Below are 26892 nucleotides of genomic sequence, written 5' to 3' on the forward strand. Positions count from 1 at the left end.
TCTGACAAGACTGACATGACATGCCTCTGCTGTTGTTCAGTGGTGGAAAGTAACTAAGTACATTTACTCAAGTACTACTGTGCTTAAGTACAATTTTGAGGTACTTTCTTATTTGCTGGAGTAGGCTACTTCCAGTTTCAGTACCTTTAATCCTACTCCATTACATCTCAGAGGCAAATGTTGTACTTTACTATACGCCACTACATTTATTTGAACACTTTATTTGGTAGTTACTTTAACATTTTGATTATTATTACAAAACATACACGCATTATACAGCCCTATATCCAGCCCCCCACATTTGAAAATAGCTGATCTACAAGATTGTTTTAATTTTTAAAACTTCTGCATAATGAGTACTTTCTACTGTTGGTACTTTAAGTACATTTTGATGACAATACTTCTGTCAAGTGCATTTTGAATTCCAGACTTTGACTTGCAAGAGAGTATTTCTACATTGCAGTACTGATACTTTTACTTAAGTAAGCAATGTGAGTACTTTTTCTATCATTGTTGCTGTTGGAACCATTGGCTCCATGACTGACACACCCATAAAGCACAGATTGCTAACTTACTATTATGATATGTTCAATTAAATAATGAATTACCATGAGAGGGACTAGCGCAGGTGTTCTGAAATATTTTCTAAAACACTTAAACCCTGTATATGCATTGATAGTGATTCCCCAGGGCCCTAGTACCTTTTTACCCCTCCACACCAAATCTCTTTTCCGTAAGTAGCTGATGACGAGTTCTCAAATTCTGCCTGAAACCGACAGTAGGCCTACCCCCGAAATTTAGGGTAAGGTAGGGCCTAAAATGTATGCTAATTAGTCGTAGCATAGTAAACTGACTCCTCCTGCCTTCTGATTCTGGTTTACGAGGCTAAATTAGTCGGGCTGGGTAGGGCTTCGGGCTGGCCCAGTTAGGGCCCAGTTAGAGCAGGGCCTTACTTTTCAGGCCTGTTGAGTACTCTAAGTCCCATAACACCTGCCTATAATCAACAGCCTATAATCAGACGATATCCGCCGGTGCAAAAACATTTAGCCCTTGGCGGATTTTGGATCTGGCTCAATTGTGAATCCATTTTCTCCTCACCCTGAAGAGTTGGGTGACCAATAGAGTTTGGTGGCCAGAAATACGAGGCTCCGACCTATCTGAGGTCGCAGGATGTGACCCGGGGCCTGTGTATGTTTCCTGTTAACCCATTAAGACCTGAGGACCTGATTCTACATATCTATTCTAAATCCTATGGTTTTTGAAAACCTCAAACCTTTTCATATCAAGGACCCCCAAAATTAGATTTATTTGGCCTCAAAATATGATGTATCAGGGACCCCCCAAGAGCAAATATTTGAATTACAAATGTAATATATATATTCAAAGAATTCCACACATTTTCATGATTTTTCGAAAATAGCAGATCTACCAGCTCAACAGCTAAAGTATAAAATAGTGGTTGAAGTGGTTAAAATCTAGAGTAACACAGATGCAGTCCAGGTGTAACACAGGATAATCAACTGGTAAAGCCCAAAAAAAAACTCAACACAAGTTTATCATTTATTTAACCTTGTGCTTGACTTTGATTCCTCCAGGAAATACTGGCATTGCTACTCTACATATTAGCATGGTACATGGCGACATCAGCTTAGATTAATGATAGTTGCTGATCCATAAACCAACAATCAAAATACGGAACATCCACAATCAAAAGAGAAGTTGAAACACTTCTCTCTGTAAGTGCATGGTCTCTACTGTACCCCTCCACTTTTCAAGGCATTCAATAAGCAATAACTGCAGTTAATCATGGGGAAAAATGTTGTTTATTAGGATCATACCTATTAGCCTTTGCCGTGACAAAAGCTCATCTTGCTGGGGTCTGAGTATTAAAATACATCACGGGCATAATCACATATTTAAGCAGTTTTATTCACATGCTATTGTTGTTCCTCCAAACCCTGCAGTCAGTTGGTGGCTGACACAGTGAGGAATTCCTGGTGTACATTCATTCCTTTGGTCATCTTATCAGGTGTGTACAGGTCTGTCAGTGGGGGGAAGGCCTTTCACCATGCAGCCAGGACACTCCATGAAGTGTGTCCTTAAAGGGTCCATTTGGTCAGAAAAGAAGACATTGTAATGCACCTTTCTGTGTAAACAGACTACACAAGAAAAGAAAATCTCTGAAATTACATATCCTGTGTTTGGTGCCCAAATTGTATTGTCTGTGATGACAGCGAAGGGGGAGGTCACAGAGGGGCTAATGACGTATGACGAGCCAGAGGCTGGTACGTGAGCGCGTGAATGACGGAAAAGTCTAGTTTAAAATTTTGAATATAGATATATATATTTGATTTACCAGACTGTAAACCACAAACTAGATGTTTTTAATCTGTTAAATTCGTAATGCACTCCCCCCTCATTTTGTTGAATTAGATTTTTTTTACTTAACTCATATATATTAGGAATTATAAGACATAATACTTATGGAAAGTGGAAAAGCAGCAGACAAAGGGAGCAGAAAACATTAAAACAGACAATTGAACAAAATGAGGGGGGAGTGCATTGACAATTTAACAGATTAAAAATGACTAGTTTGTGGTTTACAGTCTGGTAAATCAAAAAATATCTATATTCAAAAAAATATGGACTGACTGTTAATCGTCTCAGGTACTCAAATAACTACAGGTTACTGTAGTAGCCTTGAGGGTGACCAGTAGGTGGGATGGATATGTTACAGTATGTTTGGGTAACTCAGGACGTTCATTGTAAGAGCGCTTGTTTTGTCGTTCACCACACACCAATCACCACCAGATGGCGACGACAGCCATTCACTAGTGAAGGCGCTGACGTCACTCGTTTGCGACTCTCTTTCTTTATTTACTAGCCTAGCTCGGCAGTGTTTAGCCATTAGCCATTAGCCATTAGCTCCATTGTAGTCACTTGGACAGGGCGTTTATCGTGGGCTTGCCCAGGCCTTACGGCCTGGGCATAAATATAACGATTGCATTCACCACGGCTTCGTAACTCGCGCGGCCGGCCCTGGCCCACTCTTCGCGGCCACTCGCGCCTGCGGCGCTCGGGGGCGAAGAGCAGGACCAAGGTCCGCTGGCCTTCGCGCCGCTTGCAATGTCGTGGACAATCGAGCGGCTCCGCCTGGAGGACGTTGTTGTGGCGACCGCTTGTTCCGCCCCGTGCCGCACGGCGAGTGCTCCGTTTCTCGACCGTACTGTTTCTCTAACAAACCGTGACAGATACAAAGCTCTCAGGTTTGACCTGACCAACGACTCCAAACAATGAGCACATATGAATGGTTTGAATTGCTTAACTAGAAGCAGTGCTCTTTTGAGCCATAAGTTTTGTTCTACTTCCGGGTGTCTTTCGACTTCCTTCACAGGTGTTACCGATGATACTAATGAAGGGTCTGTTCCATTCTGGTCAAACAGAGTCAGGGTGCTGATATTGTGCATGTTGGCTCACTGGAAACTCTGCTACACCAGTGGTTCCAAATGTCCCCATACAGGTGTGTAACTCAGAGTGTACAAATGGAAGCAAATGGACCTGCAAGGGTCCATTTGCTTACATTTGTTGATTCCATTTGTATAGCGTTATGGGGGTCCTTGAAATGAAAGCACCACTGTACAATAAATCAAACAGAGCCTTAATTAGTATAATCAGTAACACCTGTGAAGGAAGTCGAAAGACACCCGGAAGTAGAACAAAATGGCGTATGTGCATATAGCCTAGGCCAATGTGAAAAGGGTGCAACGTCTTCTCCGGCTTTTCACGGCAATCGGACGCTGCATTAATTCATGTGTTGTGAATTAATGCATGTTCCAAAAATACATTTGCTAATGTCGATCTGCTGGTAGCATGAGATGATTTTAAGATGACCCAACCTTAAGCCACGTTTATTACAATGCTAGATTGTTTTTCCTGCTAATCAATTAGCATAACCTGCTGCATAGAGTTTGTGTGACTGTCTGTGTGTGCACGCGTGGCTTGCGTTTACTGCCGACTGGGGGACAACGTGTAACCTAATATTATTATAGAAGTTGTGTGACCGAACCCTAGAGTGGTGTTTTGATACACGCGACTGAACTATGTAGCTGTACCCCTGTGTCACCCAGCAAGCGCTCAAAATGATGGAATCCTCCTCATGACATTTCAGAGACTCATTGGTTGAGGAGCTTTTTGGATATTTCTTATCTGGAGCTTTCTTCTGCGAGGATTAATCAAGCACAACAAGGAACATTAACATTGTGGACGGACCTGATATCTGAACTGAAAAACCTGCTGAATAGATAATTCTATGGATCGAATGTGTGAATTGTATGTGGACAATGGAGGGGTGGGTTGGGAGGGGGGATTGAAGTTGACTGATTATTTTGTAATTTATGTTGTTGTTATTGTAAAGTGCTACCGTTAAGGCCCTACTTGATATGCCACACAGGAATATTACCCCATGCGTTTGCTCCCACCCAAACTCTAAGCAGCCCCAATTATCACTACACTTCAATTAGTAAAAGAATGCCACAGCAAATTGAACGCACACCAAAAGATCACATTCACTGCACTACAAAATTAGGATAATACTTCTAGTTAAATTACAACAGTAAAACCAAAAAAATGTGTGTTCACCAGAGGGGGGCAGTAGGAGACAGGCTAGGAATCCCACTGGTAATAATCCCACCCCTGCAAGCAGCCCCTCTTGAACTAAGGCTATGTCGTTAGCCTCATAGGATAAATGCCTAAGTCATTTTTTGGCGAAATTGAGATTTCTGCCTACAGGTGCTCTCCTGGGGCTGCTGCATCGCCCTGGATTAGCGCCTATGTCCTCAGCCAATCACAAAGCTCACTATCTTCAAAAATGATGATCTGCCTAAGTCACTTGTGTGATTTGAGCATTTTTACGTTGCCGCCTAAGTCACTTTGTGTGACTTGAGCATTTTTACGTTGCCGCCTAAGTCACTTTGTGTGACTTGAGCATTTTTACATTGCATACACAGCAAAGCTCCCACAGTCAGTTCAACACAAGTGCACAGTTTTAGCTCTTTCCTTTGATTAATCTGGTAAGAATATATTGCTTTGATTTAGTGTAGGCCTAGCTTCAAAGAAAATGGCACAGAAATTGCTAGCTCGCATTACTTATTGCATTACTTATTGCTAGCTAGCTAGCTAGGCTAATGTTAGGCAGCTAATGTTTTGTAATGCTGTTAGACTACTAGGGGCCCTCACAGACTTCTAGGGGCCCACAGACTTCTAGTTGGCCCTCACAGACTACTAGGGGCCCTTAGAGACTTCTAGTAGGCCCTCACAGACTACTAGGGGCCCTCACAGACTACTAGGGGCCCTCACAGACTACTAGGGGCCCTCACAGACTACTAGTTGCCCTCACAGACTACTAGGGGCCCTCATAGACTTCTAGTTGGCCCTCATAGACTTCTAGTGGGCCCTCACAGACTACTAGGGGCCCTCACAGACTACTAGGGGCCCTCACAGACTTCTAGTGGGCCCTCACAGACTACTAGTTGCCCTCAAAGACTACTAAGGGCCCTCACAGACTTCTAGTGGGCCCTCACAGACTACTATTTGCCCTCAAAGACTACTAGGTTCCCTCACAGACTTCTAGTGGGCTCTCACAGACTACTAGGGGCCCTCACAGACTACTAGGGGCCCTCACAGACTACTAGTTGCCCTCACAGACTACTAGGGGCCCTCACAGACTTCTAGTTGGCCCTCACAGACTTCTAGTTGGCCCTCACAGACTACTAGGGGCCCTCACAGACTTCTAGTTGGCCCTCACAGACTACTAGGGGCCCTAGTAGTCTGTGGGCTAGTCTAGTGGGCCCTCACAGACTACTAGTTGCCCTCACAGACTACTACTTATTGCATTACTTATTGCTAGCTAGCTAGCTAGGCTAATGTTAGGCAGCTAATGTTTTGTAATGCTGTTAGACTACTAGGGGCCCTCACAGACTTCTAGGGGCCCACAGACTTCTAGTTGGCCCTCACAGACTACTAGGGGCCCTTAGAGACTTCTAGTAGGCCCTCACAGACTACTAGGGGCCCTCACAGACTACTAGGGGCCCTCACAGACTACTAGTTGCCCTCACAGACTACTAGGGGCCCTCATAGACTTCTAGTTGGCCCTCATAGACTTCTAGTGGGCCCTCACAGACTACTAGGGGCCCTCACAGACTACTAGGGGCCCTCACAGACTTCTAGTGGGCCCTCACAGACTACTAGTTGCCCTCAAAGACTACTAAGGGCCCTCACAGACTTCTAGTGGGCCCTCACAGACTACTATTTGCCCTCAAAGACTACTAGGTTCCCTCACAGACTTCTAGTGGGCTCTCACAGACTACTAGGGGCCCTCACAGACTACTAGGGGCCCTCACATACTACTAGTTGCCCTCACAGACTACTAGGGGCCCTCACAGACTTCTAGTTGGCCCTCACAGACTTCTAGTTGGCCCTCACAGACTACTAGGGGCCCTCACAGACTTCTAGTTGGCCCTCACAGACTACTAGGGGCCCTCACAGACTTCTAGTTGGCCCTCACAGACTACTAGGGGCCCTCACAGACTACTAGGGGCCCACACAGACTTCTAGTGGGCCCTCACAGACTACTAGTTGCCCTCACAGACTACTAGGGGCCCTCACAGACTTCTAGTTGGCCCTCACATACTTCTAGTTGGCCCTCACAGACTACTAGGGGCCCTCACAGACTACTAGGGGCCCTCACAGACTTCTAGTGGGCCCTCACAGACTATTAGTTGCCCTCACAGACTACTAGGGGCCCTCACAGACTTCTAGTTGGCCCTCACAGACTTCTAGTTGGCCCTCACAGACAACTAGGGGCCCTCACAGACTTCTAGTTGGCCCTCACAGACTACTAGGGGCCCTCACAGACTTCTAGTTGGCCCTCACATACTACTAGGGGCCCTCACAAACTACTAGGGGCCCTCACAGACTTCTAGTGGGCCCTCACAGACTACTAGTTGCCCTCACAGACTACTAGGGGCCCTCACAGACTTCTAGTTGGCCCTCACAGACTTTTAGTTGGCCCTCACAGACTATTAGGGGCCCTCACAGACTACTAGGGGCCCTCACAGACTACTAGGGGCCCTCACAGACTTCTAGTGGGCCCTCACAGACTACTAGTTGCCCTCACAGACTACTAGGGGCCCTCACAGACTTCTAGTTGGCCCTCACAGACTTCTAGTTGGCCCTCACAGACTACTAGGGGCCCTCACAGACTACTAGGGGCCCTCACAGACTACTAGGGGCCCTCACAGACTTCTAGTGGGCCCTTACAGACTACTAGTGAGCCCTCACAGACTACTAGTGGGCCCTCACAGACTACTAGTTGCCCTCACAGACTACTAGGGGCCCCACAGACTTCTAGTTGGCCCTCACAGATTTCTAGTGGGCCCTCACAGACTACTAGGGGCCCTCACAGACTACTAGGGGCCCTCACAGACTTCTAGTGGGCCCTCACAGACTACTAGTTGCCCTCACAGACTACTAGGGGCCCCACAGACTTCTAGTTGGCCCTCACAGATTTCTAGTGGGCCCTCACAGACTACTAGGGGCCCTCACAGACTACTAGGGGCCCTCACAGACTTCTAGTGGGCCCTCACAGACTACTAGTTGCCCTCAAAGACTACTAGGGGCCCTCAAAGACTACTAGGATCCCTCACAGACTTCTAGTGGGCTCTCACAGACTACTAGGGGCCCTCACAGACTTCTAGTGGGCCCTCACAGACTACTAGGGGCACTCACAGACTTCTAGTGGGCCCTCACAGACTACTAGGGGCCCTCACAGACTTCTAGTGGGCCCTCACAGACCACTAGGGGCCCTCAGAGACTTCTAGTGGGCCCTCACAGACTACTAGGGGCACTCACAGACAGTGTAAACACAGCACCTGAGTGGTTGAGGTTTGGTTAAAGTTAGGCTGGTGTTAGGCTGGTGTGACCGCATATCTAATCCAAGATGTTCAGGATGTTATCTTGATGTTGTGTTCTTGTTTTCTCCACAACTTTTCTATTTTTGTCATGTTTAGGCAAGCAAAACAATGCCTAGTGTTTGTAAGACATGTATTAAAAAATGCCAAAGTCACAACATTATTTTCTTGAAAATGGCCTAAGTCACTTTTTTTTGTTATGGAATCACTGTCATGTTTATCTTTTTGTAAAAACATTGTGTTAACCCCTCAGGAAGCTATTTTAAAAATCTGCATTAAAAACTCTTACATACTTGCTAGAAAATGTGTTTTTCTTATTATCCAAAAATCATAAAAAATGACTTATGCATTTATCCTATGAGGCTAACGATATGCATAACTTTGTACTAACATGGCAATAGGATAAATCATACAGTGCACAGTTACAATAGCATCTAAAGCACAATGAATAATACTTTAAATAACAAAACCTGTTACTAATCTATCGACGATCTCCACTACTTGCAGATACAATTTTATCATTACCCTCTGCAAGTAGTGGAGAGTGAGTGAGTGAGTGAGTGAGTGAGTGATAGTGAGTGATAGTGAGAGATAGATAGATAGATAGATAGATAGATAGATAGATAGATAATTATTGGAAAGTATTAGACACTTGATATTCGTTGTGTTTTCATCTTTAAGTCCCTAGATAACCTAGAAAGCACTAGTGTCTAGTTCAAACACATTGAGTTTCTTCTGAGTTACCTTATGACAGTAGCAACTGTCAGAATTACACTGCCCCCATATCTAATCATTGGAGAGTATTAAAATATTGAAATTCATTGTGTATTCATCTTTAGGTCCCTAGACCATAATCTAAAAAGCACTAGTGTCAAACGGGGATTGTCTCAGGGGTAGAGAAACCGCAACACGGGGGGAGTTAGAATCCGGGCTCCCACAGAGTTAAGTGAGGGAGAGTCCTTGAGCAAGACTCTGAACCCCTAGTTGCTCCCGGTGAGCACTAGGTATTTGTGTGGGTCTGTCCAAATGTGTTAAAATATAATGTCCCTGTATTTGCCAGAGAATCACTGTTTACTTTATATCCATAATAATAAATGTTTCCCTTAAAAAGCCTGACTATCCACATGTTTCACACAGATTTAATTTCTTTGCTAAATAGTTACTGTATCGATTTTAAATCATTAAATTGCATATCGTATCGCCACGAATATCATCCATGTATCGTGCTGTGTATTGTAAGCTATCACTGTTAAAATGTATCGTTACACTCCCAACTTTTATAGATGTCCACCGAAAGCACACACACATACCCAAAAACAAGCACTTCCTATTAACACAGTATGACATGAGCATAGTCATAATAGTCAGTACCATAGTCATCCATATTTTGTCCTCATCCATAGTAACAGTCATCCATAGTCAGTACCATAGTCATCCATAGTCAGTATTCGTCATCCATACTAAGTACCATAGTCTATAGATGACTATAATACATGACTATAGACATGTACTATAGACATCTCTCGAGTGTCCATACAGTGGACACTAGATAGAATAGAATGAGTTCTCTCTCCTGATTGGATCAAACTAATATCCTGACTTGAAAATTGACTTAATGTTTACTGATGAGAGATCGCGAGACCCCTGCTACTGAATAGCTCTGATTACTATTTTAACGTATTTTAACAAAGAAACATCACTTCGAGTACAACACGAACACAAGCATCCCTAATTCGGAACTGTCATAAATAGGCAAACAAAAAGAGAATGCAGGAAAGTATATACCCCCGAGGGTCAAAGTATATCGCGTTTTTTTAAGTGTCTTGTATGATGAAGAGCTGGGCGAATCCCACAAGTTTGACATCATCGGGACTTTCAGCGTCATCCAAGTCTGACGCCAGTTTGAAGGTCACAGTCGCGTTGTTCTCGGGATCGTCTATGATCCTCTGCAAGGCTTCAGCGACGACGGCCACGTCGTCACCGTCGACCAGGCCTTCAGAGACCAGCTCCTGAGCCACGCCGTCGGCCGAGTCTCTGCCGGCCACGAACTTAAACCTGATGTCGTTGAGCTCCTTTTTTGGATTCCTCATCCTCAGCACGAGGCTGATGGGGGCGTTGGCGCCCGATTCGGCCGGGTCCCGTGGTATAGTAGTATTCTCTTCCCCTGTCCGGTTTTGACCATTCACCATGCTCCCCCGGGCTGGAGCCCATGACGGCTGCAGACCCAGGGTGCCCTCCGCAGGCGGGAAGACCTCCATGTTGACGTTCATGTTGGCTCCGTCGTCCTTCACCCTGGGCGAGCGCAGGGCCGCCACCGCCGCCTTCCCCTCCTCGCTCTCCTCATCCAGCTCGTCGTCGCTGCACTCCCACTGGCCGTCCTCCGTCTTGTGGAGGTGGCCGCTGGAGCCCGGCACGCGGCGCACCGGCCTGGCCCGCTCCGACATGGTGGGCCCCATTCGCAGGAGCCTCTCCTCCACGTACTCGCTGCTCTCCGCCTTCTTGAAGAACTTGTGCTTCAGCAGCTCGGCGGCGGTGGGCCTGCTCTCCGGGCTCTTCTGCAGGCACAGGGCGATCATCTTCCTGAAAGACTTGCCGTACTTCTTGACCATTCTCTTGTCCGCGATGTCCGTCTCCAGGCAGGGGGGCTCGTTCTGCAGGGTCAGCATCAGCACCTTCAGGGGCGGGTACTTGTGATAGGGCGCCGTGCCGGTGGCCAGCTCGATTGCCGTGATGCCGAAACTCCAGATGTCCACCTTGAAGTCATAGCCGCGCAGCTGCTCCATGACCTCCGGGGCCATCCAGCAGGGCGTTCCCACAAACGTCTTCCGGGTGTTCCTGGTGCCGTCCCCGCCGGCCTCCAGGAAGGCGCTCACGCCGAAGTCGGCGATCTGCACCGAGCCGTCGTCCCCGAGGAGGATGTTACCGGCCTTCACGTCCCTGTGGATCTGCCCGTTCCGGTGCAGGTAGTCCAGACCCTCCAGGACCTCCTTGAGGATGCTGGCGATGCAGGCCTCGTCCATCACGCCGTTCTTGTGCTCGCCTCGCCAGACGGTGTGCTTGATGATGTCCAGCACGGAGCCGCCGGTGAGCAGCTTCATCACCAGCCACAGTTCGTTCTTCACCACAAAGGAGGTGTAATAGGAGACGATGTTTCGATGGTGGCACTGGCTCAAAGCCTGGCTCTCCTTCAGGAGCTCGTCCATGCTGCTCTGACACTTCTCCAGGTTGATGCGCTTGATGGCCACCATCTCCTTTTTGGGCTCACAGTACGCAGCTTGGACAACGGCCGTGGCGCCACTCCCTATCACCTCTTTGAGGACATAATCGTCTTTGTTGATCGGCCAGGAATGGGAGTAGCTGTGGTTCTCTGCCATCCTTTCACTGTTTATAACCTGTGTAAACAGGGCGGTTTAATTCGGATTGGTTCTTTTCATGGATAACGTTATATCATCAGCTTGCTGCTGTGTGCCACTGCTCCAGCGACCGGCACACCGGCTATATATGGCCCACAATACCACAGTGATGTCATGCATGCCACGCCCATGGACTACACCTTCACAGTGATGTCATGAATGCAATGGGCCCGGGAGAGCATTTTGGAAGCAAAAGGTGACGAGTGTCCTGACGGCTGTGGTACAGCAGGTTTGGGCCCAAAACAAGACAAAGCGGAGCCCGACCAATGGGTCAGCTTGTGGCATGGAGGTAGTTCATGACGTGGTATGCACAAAAGGGACGCTAATGAGCATTCTCGTGGGACCATGATGTCATCAAACCCATTGACCTAAACCAAGGAACGGACATCGACGTCCTTACTTCCTTCACGGGTGTTACCAATGACACTGATTAAGGCTCTGATTCACCTTCTGGTCAAACAGAGTCAGGGTGCTGATAGTGTGCATGCTGGCTCACTGGAAACACTCTTGCTACACCAGTGGGTCTCAAAGTGTCCTTGAGTGGGTTCCAACTGGCCCTTCATGGGTCTGTTACTCTGAGAGTGTGCAAATGGAACCAAATGGACCTGTACAGGTCTGACGTTGCATTAGCCTGACTCTCCCCATTACTAACCCTATCTCTAACCCTAACCGCATATAGACTTGTAGTCGGAATGATGAGACATTGGACTGACGCGAATCACTGCTGGGAGGCAAAGTGGATCCGAACGTTCGTTGAACGTATTGAAGCCAAGTGGACAGCTTGAGAAGAAACACTACTTCAAACAGTTCCCCGATAGTGAGGAGCCAGAAAGCGGTGTGCTCGCCGGGTGAGCTCCATTGAAATGAATGGGTGGGGACCTTCTGTGCCTCCTCCAGATATAATATAGCTCAGTGACACCACCACTGACGTCATGTCATGAATGTCACTTCACGTCATACACCACTGTAAACTGTAAACACTAAACAAGGCGCTAACTCGTTCTCCTGCTATACCATCAACATGTGGAACGCCCTTCCACAAGCCCTAAAGGAGAGCAAATCCCTAGCCTCCTTCAAAATTGGTATGAAAAGTCACCTTCAGACAGCAGCTACCCGTGACTTGTAAATAGACTAAGCCCCCATGCTCCCCCCCCTTTTCTTTGTATTCTGCCTTTTGTATTTGATGTTATGCTTTTGAAACTGATATTATCCTAGATAAAGTACTATGTTCTATCCGTCTGTCTTTCAATGTTATATGAGATACTTAAAGTGTGGTTCCTGTGGAAATAAGCCTCGGCTTTCTAGGATCTCCTTTTAGTTGACCTTGTACCAGTGATTTGTACTGTCATGAAACTGTACTTTTTTCTATTGCAAACTTCTAATAAATTCTTCAATCAAAAAAAAACTGTTGCGCAGAGTCACAATGTACGTTACATTCACCCATTAAGTTGTGAGCTTGTAGATCGGAGTCGAACCTTACACATTTACTAGTCCAGGATTAACGCCTTACATGGTAGTGGTCGTTGCAAGGATATTACACAGGTGTTACAGATACATGTGTCAGATAGTTAGACAATGCTCCGCATGCCTACAATGGAACAAAGTGGTGTAGGATGGATGATTCCTACACCACCTCTGAACTTGACGTGAGATCTGATCCTACCCTACGCCAATGTCAAAGGCACGTTGCGATCATAAATGCCGACACTTGCCTATAAATTTTGGCGTACGACAACATTTTGATCTGCACCACGTTGATAAACTAGAAAGATGCAATTGGAAATTGCGAGTGTGGTTGCTGACGGTTATTCTACAGTAAGCTAAGTGAAGCTCGAACAACTGATTCCCACTCCAATTGATTCCCTACTGATTCCCACTCCCATTGATTCCCTACTGATTCCCACTCCCATTGATTCCCTATCCCTGCCATTTCCAATGGCAGCAGAAAAGTTACCCTAGAAGAAGTCTATAAAGTTTCCCCAGGACTATAATGTGTTGCACTGTTGGGCAACCACACTAATGAGGGCCATAATGTTTTCATAATAGCGATGATTTTTGAATGTTTTTCTTGCTATAATTGCTATGTCCATGAATGATGAATTGAATACCAAGGACCTCCAATGTAAACAAGACCGTAACGTAAAAGGACTTATTTGGGATGCTTGTTTTAGGCAGGGTGTTTAACTGTACTTGTACTGTACTACATGTTTTATTGTATTGACTATACATGTACTGTTCTCCATTTCTGTCCAATAAAATATTAAATCAATCAATTACCCAGAAGCTAACCAATTGTGAAAATAACCCTTACGCCGAACTACAAGCTCATACCCAGGGGGCAAACCAGCCTTTTTTTAGGAAACCGGCATTTCCCCCGACATAAAAGGTTGTCCACCAGAAATATTATCTATGACCCAGTAGGATCACAACCTATATGGACAACCCGGTCAATTTGTACGACAAAGTTCCAATATGGCCGCCTCAATATTAGCCCCTATTAGTTTTAATGGGGCGTGAATAGGGAAAGATTTTAAACTGAGGGATATTTCCACGAAACGTCACAGGTTGATCAATGGTATACATATGAACATTTTTTGTATTGCAAGTTTCCATGAAATCCAATATGGCCGCCATAACATGGCCTCCATAATATAAGCGCCCAGAAAATAGGTTTGGCTCTAACTTCTGAACCAGATGAGCTAGAAACGCGAACTTGGTGTCTATTTCATGGTGTCTGACCATGGGAGACTCAATGGAATAGCTAATTTTATTATTGGGTGTGTCTGGACCTTTATTGTGCATATTTGCAAGATGGTGGATTCCCAAAATAGAGCTTTAACATAATTTCTACCATGATTGTTGACTGCTTTTGCAAATACAAGCAATATGAATCCATTTGCTAAGATTTATGGCACAGAAGGGACTTATACCTGTATTATTCTTGAGTTTGCATGTTGTCAAAATGGCTGTAAACGAGATATTATATTTCCTGTCCGATTCTACTGTATGTAGTTGTAGCAATGACTTCAGATAAAATCAGAGACCAAAACAATGTATCTTAGAATTTTTTTTTTTTATTAAAACACATGATTAAAACAGGCTGCATTATAATGCAAATAATTGCTAGTCACTATCACTGTCATGTGTACCTATCCTGCTGCATCTTGTCTCCAGTCCTTGGCAACAACACCCCAAGTAGCATGCAATTCCCTTCTTCGCACATGAACAGTTTTTCTGGCAGCCTTTGATACAGCTACATGATATTGCCTTGTCCATTGATATAGGCCAGGCTGGCTCTGTAGATGGACAGGGGACTGCCTTCCCATGGTGGCAGCATGATATAGGCATCTATATCATGCTGCCACCCACCTCCTAGACCTTCCAGAGCTGTGGGTGAGAACAGAGCAGGATGCATATCTTCCTATCCATCACATGGTCTCAGCCCTTGGACTCGCACAGTGTCGTGCCCTGCCATTTATTCACAGCCTGAGTGGCAGAGATACCACCAGCTATCCCTTTTTCACTGGAAAGAAGGCATGGTTCAAGACCAGCATGGGTCTAGATCTCCCTGCACTTCAGGAGTTTGGTGAAAATTCCTCTTATTCCCTCTCAAAGGATGTCAAGAATCAGGCTAGAGACCTCACAATAGCTGTATATGCATCAAAAGCTGACCATTCGGAGGACTTTGACCTGGCAAAGCTGAGAGTGTACAAGTTCCTAAATAACCGATCAACCCTGTTGAAGCTGCTGCCACCTACAGAAAATGCCTTTGGCCTGCACCTGAAAAGAGCTGCTCTTGCAGCCATAATAGATAAAACTGCACACATCGCGAAGCCAGACATCCCTTGCTTCACTGAATATGGATGGTCTCTCAGTGATGGGAAGGCAGTCCCCTGTACATCTACAGAGCCAGCCTGGCCTATATCAATGGACAAGGCAATATCATGTAGCTGTATCAAAGGCTGCCAGAAAAACTGTTCATGTGCCATCCATCCATCCATCCATCTTCAACCGCTTATCCGGAATCGGGTCGCGGGGGTAACAGTTCCAACTGAGACTTCCAGATTTCCTTATCCTGCGCAACTTCCTCCACTCCCTCTGGGAGTATACCGAGGCGTTCCCAGGCCAGTCTGGAGATATAATCCTTCCATCTGGTCTTAGGTCTGCCACGGGGTCTCCTCCCAGTGGGACGTGCATCGAGGACCTTCCTAGGAAGGCGCTCGGGGGGCATCCGTACTAGATGCCCGAACCACCTAAGCTGACTCCTTTCCAAGTGAAAGAGCAGCGGTTCTACTCCAAGTCTCTCTCGGGTGATTGAACTTCATGTGCGAAGAAGGGAATTGCATGCTACTTGGGGTGTCGTTGCCAAGGACTGGAGACAAGATGCAGCAGGATAGGTACACATGACAGTGATAGTGACTAGCAATTATTTGCATTATAATGCAGCCTGTTTTAATCATGTGTTCATTATAATTTCCCTGAAGCTGAAGTTGTTGGAAAGCATGTGCATGTCTATGTGTGAAAGACCCAAAAAGGCAGTTGCATTCATTCATTTCATGGTCTCTGATTTTATCTACAACTACATACAGTAGAATCGGACAGGAAATATAATATCTCGTTTACAGCCATTTTGACAACATGCAAACTCAAGAATAATACAGGTATAAGTCCCTTCTGTGCCATAAATCTTAGCAAATGGATTCATATTGCTTGTATTTGCAAAAGCAGTCAACAATCATGGTAGAAATTATGTTAAAGCTCTATTTTGGGAATCCACCATCTTGCAAATATGCACAATAAAGGTCATGACACACCCAATAATAAAATTAGCTATTCCATTGAGTCTCCCATGGTCAGACACCATGAAATAGACACCAAGTTTGCGTTTCTAGCTCATCTGGTTCAGAAGTTAGAGGCAACACCTATTTTCTGGGTCCTTACATTATGGCGGCCATATTGTGGTGGCCATATTGGATTTCATGGAAACTTGCAATACAAAAAATGTTCATATGTATACCATTGATCAACCTGTGAAGTTTCGTGGAAATATCCCTCAGTTTAAAAATTTTCCCTATTCACCCCCCATTAAAACTAATAGGGGCTAATATTGAGGCGGCCATATTGGAACTTTGTCGTACAAATTGACCGGGTTGTCCATATAGGTGGTGATCCTACTGGGTCATAGATAATATTTCTGGTGGACAACCTTTTATGTCGGGGCAAATGCAGCACACCTTCCTTTGCCCCCTGGGTATCATGTTGTCTGTTGTGAGCTTGTAGGTCGGCCATTTTCACAATATTTACATGATGCCTCAACTCCTACAATTCCAGGTGCTTGTCAAGGAGCATCCGTGCTACTTGTGTACTCACCCAACAATTAATTCCTATAAGATTTGGAGTCAGATATGGGCCTCTAGTTTCATATCCCTTATGACGGGGAGTGAGATGGCTTTATTCGTCTTCTTGGAACAGGCAGCGCAGGTGTTGGCATATCCGTTTGATTGATCAGGTAGATTGGCACGTGACGTACGGTACCTCCCCAGCTCCCCTCAATGACCTGGCCAAGCCTCCTCCTTGCTCCGCTGGGCCTCGCACTCCCGTCATAGGTGCCTTTCTCCGAGGTGCAGGGCCTACCTGGCGGGTGGTGCTTAAGCGAAACACCACCATGTGTAATTGAAACAGGGAATGAACAAGCTAACCTAACGTGGTTGTAGTGCACAAGTACTACACTTGGTCTAAAAGGATAACCCTTAAACATTGTGGTTCTATTAATCAACAGCATAGTCCTTGGGACCCATCCGTAGTACAAGTGGCTAAATACTGTATGTCTTTTTTAGACACAATAAGCCCATTCCTAAGACACACCGCAATTTGTCATGGACATATGTGACGTATGGGGGCTAGTAGTGTTACTTTAAATAGTAATAAAGAAATTGCCGGCTTATTGTGTCTAAAGACATTTAGCCACCTGTACGCATGCCCCCACCCACTGAAATCAAAATCGCTAAAATCGTTAAAACGATAGAAAGCAGTAAATGAAAACATTTTTAACACTTTTAAAATAATAAATATATTAAGGGATATTTACTCATGACCAATTAAAATGGCTCTGCAACCCAAATTTGGTTCCAGACCCACTGTTTGGGGGGGAAATCTCGATATTTCAACGACCCATTAGTCTGATTAAGGGTTAGGTTTAGCCATAGTTTGACTGAGGTTAGGGTTATGGTTAACATTCAACAGGTTAGCATTCACCAGCGTGGGACTAATGGGATGTCGGACTATCGAACGTCGGAATAACGCCACACGCCCGTTTGTGAACCACTGCTGTAACCTGATGAAGCCTGTCCAGGAGAACCATACAACAAACATACAACAAAACATTTTATTTACTTATCAGCTTACAGGTCATATCACACTGTATGCACACTCATGTAATGAGATTATTACAATAGAAAAACTGAATGGCTCTGCAGAAGGCTAAACTGTCTTTAAGAGTGTGATTGCACATTAAGTATCTTTTTTTTTTCACATGTTACAGAAGAATGACTTCAACCCCGGAAGCACAGATGGCCAAGTGAATAAGGCACGTAGGGGTCCATATATAACCCTTTTTTTCTTTTTACATAAGGGTACGGTGACATCAAATTACCTATGAGAGTGGATTCCCGATTCCGCCAATGCATTTCAATGAGAATGGAGCGGTTTCCCGCCAGTAGAGGATTTCTGAAAAAATAAATAAATACATTCTCTTTGAAATGCATTGGCGGAATCGGGAATCCACTCTCATAGGTGTGACTGTACCCTAAACATTACAATGTTCTAATTTTGATCATATAACACCCATTTACTAAATGTCAGTCTCCAGGTTTACTTCAGAATAATGCAATGACACTGATTTACTATGCCAGCACATTAGGGGTCAACTGGCACAGTGATTCTTTAACATTTTATTTTCAAAGGACCCTCACAACTCTGAGAAAGCACCCATTTGTGCGCTCTGAGAGACAGACCTGTGAGGTCATACAAGGCTATACACTACAGTAGCTTTTAGTGTTTCTGGTAATATTATTGTCCACTCATTTGTAATGTATGTCCATGGCAAAAATATAATGTTGACAAATGTCCACCACAAGCCAGCATGGCGATGAGACCCTGCCCAGCATACCACATTATGTAGGAATCCAGGCATTTCAAAAAGAAAAGGCTAGGATAGCTCCCTGTAACTGTGGTTCACCACATTTTAATTGTAATTTTGCGCATATAAAATATATCTTATTTTACATCGATATTGTTCATGTGAACTGGTTTGTTTATGCTTATATTCAATGTAATGATCAAAATTGCTATGATTTATCACTCGTTTTCCACAGCAGCCGGCAGTGGAATAGCTGACAGGAGCAGGGGGGGGAGGGGGGGCAGGCAGGCACAGAGATCGAGATTGGCCGATGAGATTCATCGGATCGTATCCCCGTCCTTCTGGGTCATAGAACGTCCACGCTCCGCCATGTAATGTAGGCTTCGATGCGTGTCTCAGGTGCGATTCCTGAGCCCCGTTTCCTGTCTCTCTTCACTGTACTATTGAAAAAAGGTGGAAAAGGTCTTAAAAAAAAGGTTATAAATTGAGCAGGGGTCATCACAGTGACAAACATATCGTCACTGTCAGGCAGAAACCTTGTATCTCCAAGTTTCAAATTTGTAATTTTTTTTCGCAAAGTAAAGCACTGCTTCATCATACAAGGCCGTCGCACAAAAGTAGTGAAAACAGCTGAGCTACAAGCACAAAACGCCTCGCACCGCGAGGCGTTGTGTGCTTGTAGATCGGCTGTTTTCACTAGTTTAAATCATTTTAAAAATGATAAATACGGGGCGCCCGCTGGCCTGGTGGTCAAGGCGCATACCACATACTAGGTTCGATTCCCGATCCGGACGACCTTTGCCACATGTCATTCCCCATCTCTCTCCCCATTTCCTGCCAGTCTACTATCCTATCAAATAAAGGCATAAAAAGCCCAAAAACAAATCTTAAAAAAAAAAAAAAAAGATAAATGCAAAACAAACAGTTTTGGACATACACGGTTTCCACCCGACAGTGACGATATAATGTTCGTACTTTGATCATGAGTCCCAACTACTCAACGTTGGGGATTTTCTTCTGTGACACTATGGTGGCACATTAGGAGTCCACTGGTCTGCCACAGTGGTTATTTTCAAGGACACCCATAACTCTGAGAGTGTACAAATGGAACCGAATGGACCTGTAGAGTCCAAGTCCATTTGGTTCCGTTTTCGACACTTGTACACTTACAAACTTTCTTCTAGGCCTACTCCACCACAAGCTAGCACGCATGGCGATGAAGAAGAACAAGATGACCCGTCAGAAAGAGCACCAGATGACCCACAGTTTTGTGCTTTTTGTCCCAGACGTATCTTACGGACAGCGTTGCTATGTGTGGTGGTAATCCCCAACTTGCTCAGACGTTTGAAGGCCGCTTGTCTGGCGCCGCCACGGCTCAGCACGCCGTTGATGTGGTACGCAAACGCCGAGAGCTTGGGGTGCCTCCCTCGAAGGGCGATGGCGGCCGCCGCGCACGCGTGGCTGCGCTTCTCCTTGGAGACGGCGCACATCACCGAGAAGGTGAACGGCGCCATCTGCTCCAGGTCCTCCTCGAGGTTGTCCAAGGAGAAACGCTTCAGCTCCTCCGGAGAGGTCTTCCACAGCGCGAAACCCTCGTCCGGGTTGCAGAGACGCTGGCATTCCTTGTCGATCAGGGCCATGATCGACAGCTTGAGCGCCGCCATCAGGCGCCTGTGACGAACGATCTTTCTGGCTGCCGTGGTGAAGTTGCCCGTCACCAAGTTGTTGATCACTCCACTGATGGCGGAGTCACACCTGAATGAATAAATGAACGAACGAATTAAACTTTTTATTTTCATATCTGGCTGCCTCAAACACAGCTCATGCCTTAGGGCAGAGGTTCTCAACCTTTTCAGGCCATGACCCCCCAAAATAATCATATTTGGTCTTGGGTGAAAAATAGACAATCAACCAATCTACAACTAGCCAATCTACAAGCTCACAACGCCTCACGGTGCCAGGCATGGTGGGCTTGTAGATCGGCTATTTTCACAATCTATGGCCTCTTTCTTAGATTATTTGACAATTTGGCAAAGGTCCTTAAAATGTAAGGATGACAGTAATGTGGCAATTTAACTGTCACTTATCTGGGGACCCCCTCAAAATCATGATGGGACCCACTGGTTGAGAACCGCTACCTTAGGGGATTATTCAGACACATTTTGAACCGCAAAAAAATTCTTTGACAAACAGGCTGTCAAAGATTAATATCCAGGGTCTAGCTTTTCTCCTCCGATGCTGTGGGCATTTCTAGCGGCTGTGTCCTGCTGTCTAGTCGTTCTAAGTACCTGGAGCGACTGTGGAGCTGTTGACTGTTCCGCATGAGTGACTTCTCCCCACAACACAAGGGTGTGTGTGTGTGTGTGTGTGTGTGTGTGTGTGTGTGTGTGTGTGTGTGTGTGTGTGTGTGTGTGTGTGTGTGTGTGGTGTGTGTGTGGTCGTGACATAAAATAGCCGTGCTACAAGCTCACAATGTGAATGCTTTCGCGGATTGAATGGGTTACGGAACACGTTATTTCTAGTGCTAACATGCTGACACCAAAATAATATACAACATACCTGTATGTCGTAGCCTTACTGGGGAACTTGATGAGCACCTGGAACAATACAATAAAATAAAGACAGATTATTTCCAGTAGGATCTGGGACGGAAGATTTCACCCACAGCAAAACTATGCCTGTTGACAAGACAATGTTGGTACGGTATTTAACATTGTAGAAGAGATTCACTGTGAAATCTACATTTACATGCTTATATTATCAACTATGATACATTGTAATTGTGTGTGTGTGTGTGTGTGTGTGTGTGTGTGTGTGTGTGTGTGTGTGTGTGTGTGTGTACGTGCAATATTCCACTGCATATGATAGGCAAATATTGTACTTTTCCTTCACTACAATAATTTGGCATCATTTGCCTTTAGTGACTAGTTACTTTCAGATTATTAGGGAGTTTAAGCAAAGACAGTTTTCAGGACGGCTCCGCTAGGGGGAAGTACAGCTGCTATGACGCAATCGCCGTAGCAGTCAAAATCGTAAAGCAAACAGCCGTCGGTGGCGCGTTCCTACCCCTTGGGTTGGGTTTAATCAGGTTTATTTAGGTTTTTTTTCGCCGCGTTTCACCGCCCACAGTTTTTGCGCCACACACTCGCGCCATATGTCAAATCGACCGGCTTCATCGGGAATCGTGTGCTATGATTTTGCTAAGAGGAAAGTTGTATAGTTTAATTGATATTAATTTATTAGTGAATTAATTTTCCCCATTGACTTATAATGGGAATCGCAAAAACTCACATTCAATTATTTTTCTCTCGCAAACCATAGGGGCTACAGTTTCAAAACTTGGAGAGGAGGTTCATAATGCATACAAGGATTAACTGAAAAATAATTACATCATTCGGCATCATGGTGGCGCTATAACAGCTCACGTTTTGGCTTATAACTCTTGAACCGTAGGTCCCTGGATCCCTGGATTCCTTGGGTCATGACGCATCTCCCCATATAGGCCACGCCTATTTGCGTCAGGATAGATTTTCCACCATTTTGAATTTTCTTCAAAACACACTTTTTGCTCCTTTTCCTACATATTTTCTCCAAATGTCACAAAAATCGGTACACATGATCTATGGACCCATGCGATAAACATATTCAAGCGATATTTCGATACTCCATAGCTTCGTTTCGTAACAGGCTTCCAAAGTTAGCCGGAGGGAGCCGTTTAGCAAAAAATAGCCATAAATCACAAACGAAACAAACAAACATGGCGCCACAAACGCGCAAATACGTAACCGTTTCGTGCCAAAACACATTTTTCAGGGGGAACGACCCTCTCAGAACGAGAAACAAACGATCTCGGGAGCGACGTGACAACATAATCGCCTTGCAAAACTTGTGGGAGGAGCCTATTTCTTAAAAACAAGAAACCATATCCTTACATCAGGAACACATGATCCAACCGGCACCTTTTCGAATCGAGCGTCACACGACCCCGACAGTATCCGTCCCGACGTTGTCTCCCTCGGACCCCTGCGTTTTGCTCAGGGTCCCGGCGGCGCATCCCCGCGACTCGCGCCGGGGCAGGGCGGGCAACGACACTCGCAATTTTACGAATTGCACATTTTCTAGTTTATCTATCACTAGCCCTTACCCGTTCAAAGATATGAGCTCCGAAATGATGTGCAGTGTGTGGGTTATGGGGTGCACTGTGCACACAGTATATGAGGGATGGAAAGTAACTTTAACTGGTGCTTGCATGATAATATGTAGGAGCAAATTATATGTTTGATGATACTAGGCAGTCAGTGCAAGTTCTCCTTAAAAACTTGGGCACCTTTCTACTCCAACATACTTAAGACAGAAAATGAAAATAAAAACATCAATGTGTTCTTACTGCGGCTTACTGCGGCGACGTGTGCTATTACTTTTTACAGCAATCGGCTAAATGGTGGCGCTGTAGGAAGCCTTCGAAAGTGTAAACTTTGAACAGGTATAGCTCATGCTCTGTTTGACGTACAGCCATGAAACCTATGCGTTTCCTCATGCTGAACAACTTTGACCCTCTGACTTTTGACCTTTAGATCTCCCACCATTTTAAATTATATGAAAAACAGTAAAAATCTATCTCTTCCTGGGATTTTTGCGTTACGCGCACAAAACTCTTTTCACATGAACTTTGGACCCATACGGTCAAACTGTCTGGTCGGATTTCTTTTAAAGTGAAACATAATTTTTTTAATAATTCAATGAATATTGCAGTTTTATGCAAATTATTCTTCTGCCTCTAAATCATACATGCAAAGTCATACGTTCATGGCATTTGGCAAAGATGTAGAGGGTTAGTCCAAATATCACTGAAATCAATCTTATTCCAATCGCCCAAAGGGGGGCGCTATACGAAGCGTTTGAAAATTCAAACTTTAAACAGGCATAAGTCATGCCTTGTTTCGTTTGGAGACATGCAAGTTGCTTACACGCGTGCCTTGACTCAAGCGGAAGACATCTGTGTCTTTGTTAAGTAAGCTCGGCCCTTAGATTTTCCGCAATTTTGAGCAGTTTGTAAACCACTTAAACCCATTTCCTGGGATTTCTGCGTCACGTGCACTGAACTTTTTTTACATAAATTTTGGACCGATATCTAAAGATCTGTCTGATCGCATTTATTTTAAATTGAAACATTCTTTTTTAATAATTCAATGAATATTGCAGTTTTATGCAAATTATTCTTCTGCCTCTAAAATATACAAAGTCCCATTTTCATGACAAAATGGTGTAGAGGGTTAGTTCAAATATCACTGAAAACAATCTTACCACAAATGTCCAAAGGGGGGCGCTATATAATTTTGAGCAGTTTGAAAAACACTTAAACCCGTTTTTAGAGCAATTTGCATGAAACATTCTACACGCAATCTAAGGACCTTTATCTAACATACGTAAACAGATTCTCACATTGGCCTGTTATAGCGCCACCAGCGGGTCAACTTTTGCATAACACATTTTTGGAACAAAATGCCTCAAATCATGCATGCAGCGTCCGATTGATTCAGTAACGTCAAAGAGAGCACTACCTGCCATCTTGACATTTTGTACTTTTATAGCCATTGTTTTTTGGCTTGAAGCGAGCCCACAAGTTTCTAGTTATGCATGTAATTGATTCATACCTCTGTTATGCCTTTACGAGCTGACATGGCATGACCAAGCCTCATGTTTTTCGGTGGCATCTCGTCGTCGTCGTCGTCATCATCATCATCACGTTGCTTCCTCTTCCCTCCTCCTCCACTCCAACCTTCGTCACCAGAGTCTTCTTCCAGTTCAAGTTCAACTTCAGCTTTTTAATAATAAAAAAGGAAAAGACATTTGCTGGTGGGTTCCCAATTTCAGCCAATCAGGAGAGATTTTCCATTCAAAGGCTTCATTTGTATGGTGTTCAATACTGTCTGCTCATTTCTTTACTGTATTCTGTATCCTGTGTGTGAGTTCTCTCTCCTGATTGGATAAGAATTGATATCCCAACTTGAAAATGTTTCAAACATCTTTATCCCCCTAACATGTATATAATCTGTTTACACCGTACATGGGCAACTGGCGGCCCGGGGGCCACATGCGGCCCCCACCTTCACTTAATACGGCCCGCAGGTTCATATTGGAATACTGATAGGCCTATATTATTGATTTCGGCTGTTACAATTCCATTTACTTCAGTCTATATTAGTAGCTTAATGACATAGCACTAGTCTTTTTTATGTCCAATATATTTGTAAGTTCACAAAGTTAACATAAGAACATATAAATGTATTTGAAATTAAATACAATTTGTACTTTTCAGGATTCCAATAAAAAAAATAGCAAAAAACTATTCCAGATTCCAATAAAAATAAAAAAAAGCAAAAATAGCTCAAAGCTTGTAGATCTGCTATTTTAGCTATTTTTGACTGTATATGCATTGTGGCCCTCTGGAGTGAATGTGAAAATATAGTGGGCCTTAAATTCATCAAAGTAGCCCACCCCTGGTTTACACCATGCTGTACCCCCATTTTCAGTTTTATTATTATATTTATTTTGACACTTGTTTTGGCAATGTAAACCTGTTTTCTCAAGCCAATAAAGTTCATTTGAAATGAAATTTTGAATTGAGTACAAAGAGCATGGAACCACGAATGGAGTACGAATACCAGGACCAGGAATTTCTCTGCCCTGCGAGGGCAAAATAAGCAAAACTACTTTGCTACTCACCTAAACAACGGTAGTTTTGCGTTGTTGAAGGTCTATTCTCCGTGGTGGGAAACCTCTCAGCACCCCACCCATTCTGTAAAATACATTATTTTTTGTCATGAAATAAAATGCATCCAACTCAACCGCCGCACTTGAGTATTCTTATTTCCGGGTTGTGTCTGTGGCAGCCAAGTTGGATGCATTTTTGTCAGGTGAATGGGTCAGACATTGAGAGAGAATGAATAACAAAAGGACAAAAGTTAAGTGTTAACGACCACCCTTGCCCTTGCCTGGTTAATAAACCAGACTGCACTCAACACCACCCCCTGGCCCTTCACATTAAATAAGCTTTTTCCACTCGCCCGATGAAAGGGCTAGCCAATCAGGGCGGTAGGCTTGGGGCACGTGGTTTGGGGAATTGATGTAAAAAGCAAGGGACTGTAGTTCTTCTCTCACATTCACAACATGGACTTGGATGCAGCAATAGCTTCCGTGGTTAACGATTTGGAAAATATATCTTTGTTTTCTAAAAGAAGAACAAACAATTGCGTTTGCCATCCTCCCAACTGGGTTTGGTAAAAGTTTAAATTATCAAATAGCCCCGCTCGTTGCAAAGAAGTTGGGACTGTATGGAAACCCAGTCGTTGTTGTGGTTTCTCCATTGGACGCTTTAATGTAAGAACAGATCAGAGAAGCCACCAGCCTCGGACTCACTGCCGTTTGGATCGGAAAGAGCAACGACGACAATATCCTCAGTGGACGGGGACAACTGATCTTTGGTAGCCCGGAGTCTTGGCTGCTGAATAAAAAGTGGAGAGCCATGTTGTCTTCAGATGTGTTCAAGGACAATTTAATGGGGATTTGCGTCGATGAAGTTCATCTAACATACAGATGGTAAGAGTTAATAATTAAATATTTTCATGGCTAACGTCTGTGTATTGTGTAGAACTATAAGCAAACAACGATAGTCGTAACTGTGGTCTGTGGATGCATTTAGCAGGGATAATAACCAAGGCCAACAAATGTTCGCCTCATATCATCTTCGATGCTGCGACGTTTTTTTTTTTTTTTTTTTTTTTTTTTTTTTTTCAAAAAACATTCTGAATGAGCAGTCATTCTGGGAGAGCTTTTCCAAGTTGGGAGACTTAAGATGACTTGTCAAAGAGGTTCAGTAGCCTATACATTTAAAATATTTAATATAAATATATATATATAGAGAGAGTTTACTGTAAATGGCAGACAGCTCATGGCAATGATTTCTGCTCTTAAATATTGTCTATAATAATTGTTATGCAACATCAAGGTTGCTAAAAAAATAAAAAATAAAAAATAAAAACAGCGGCACATGGACAAAAGGTCTACTCAGGTACTTGATGCACAGGTAGAGGTGTTGTCAACTGCATTTATAATGTCTTTGTTTACCAGACTGAGTCACCTACCAGACATCCATTCACACACAACTAGCTTGATTAACATAATATGGCTTCCCATTGTTACATGTGTAAATAGCCGGGGAGCCACTGTGCCAAAATGAGAGAAGACCTTTGATGTCATGACATACTCCAAATTTTAGTTTTTCCTATTCATTTGGTCATTAAGGTACACAGAATGAGAGGCCTGCTCTGCCGGAAACACTGCGAAAAAAAGTTTCCCATTGACTTCACTATAC

General features: G+C 44.4%; 1 protein-coding gene across 1 annotated transcript; it reads right to left on the reverse strand.

The window, feature by feature from the left end:
* Positions 1-9781: 9781 nt before the first annotated feature.
* LOC308293702 (serine/threonine-protein kinase OSR1-like) lies at positions 9782-11341 on the reverse strand (the record flags this gene model as incomplete). The annotated part of the gene is made up of 1 exon (XM_080736298.1): positions 9782-11341. One exon carries the CDS (start codon positions 11339-11341, stop codon positions 9782-9784), a length of 1560 nt encoding a protein of 519 aa, XP_080592424.1.
* Between the last annotated feature and the right edge of the window lie 15551 nt (positions 11342-26892).

The sequence above is a fragment of the Nannobrachium achirus genome (genome assembly GCF_963921795.1).
Source record: "Nannobrachium achirus genome assembly, chromosome: 11".
NCBI classification, from domain to species: Eukaryota; Metazoa; Chordata; class Actinopteri; order Myctophiformes; family Myctophidae; genus Nannobrachium; species Nannobrachium achirus.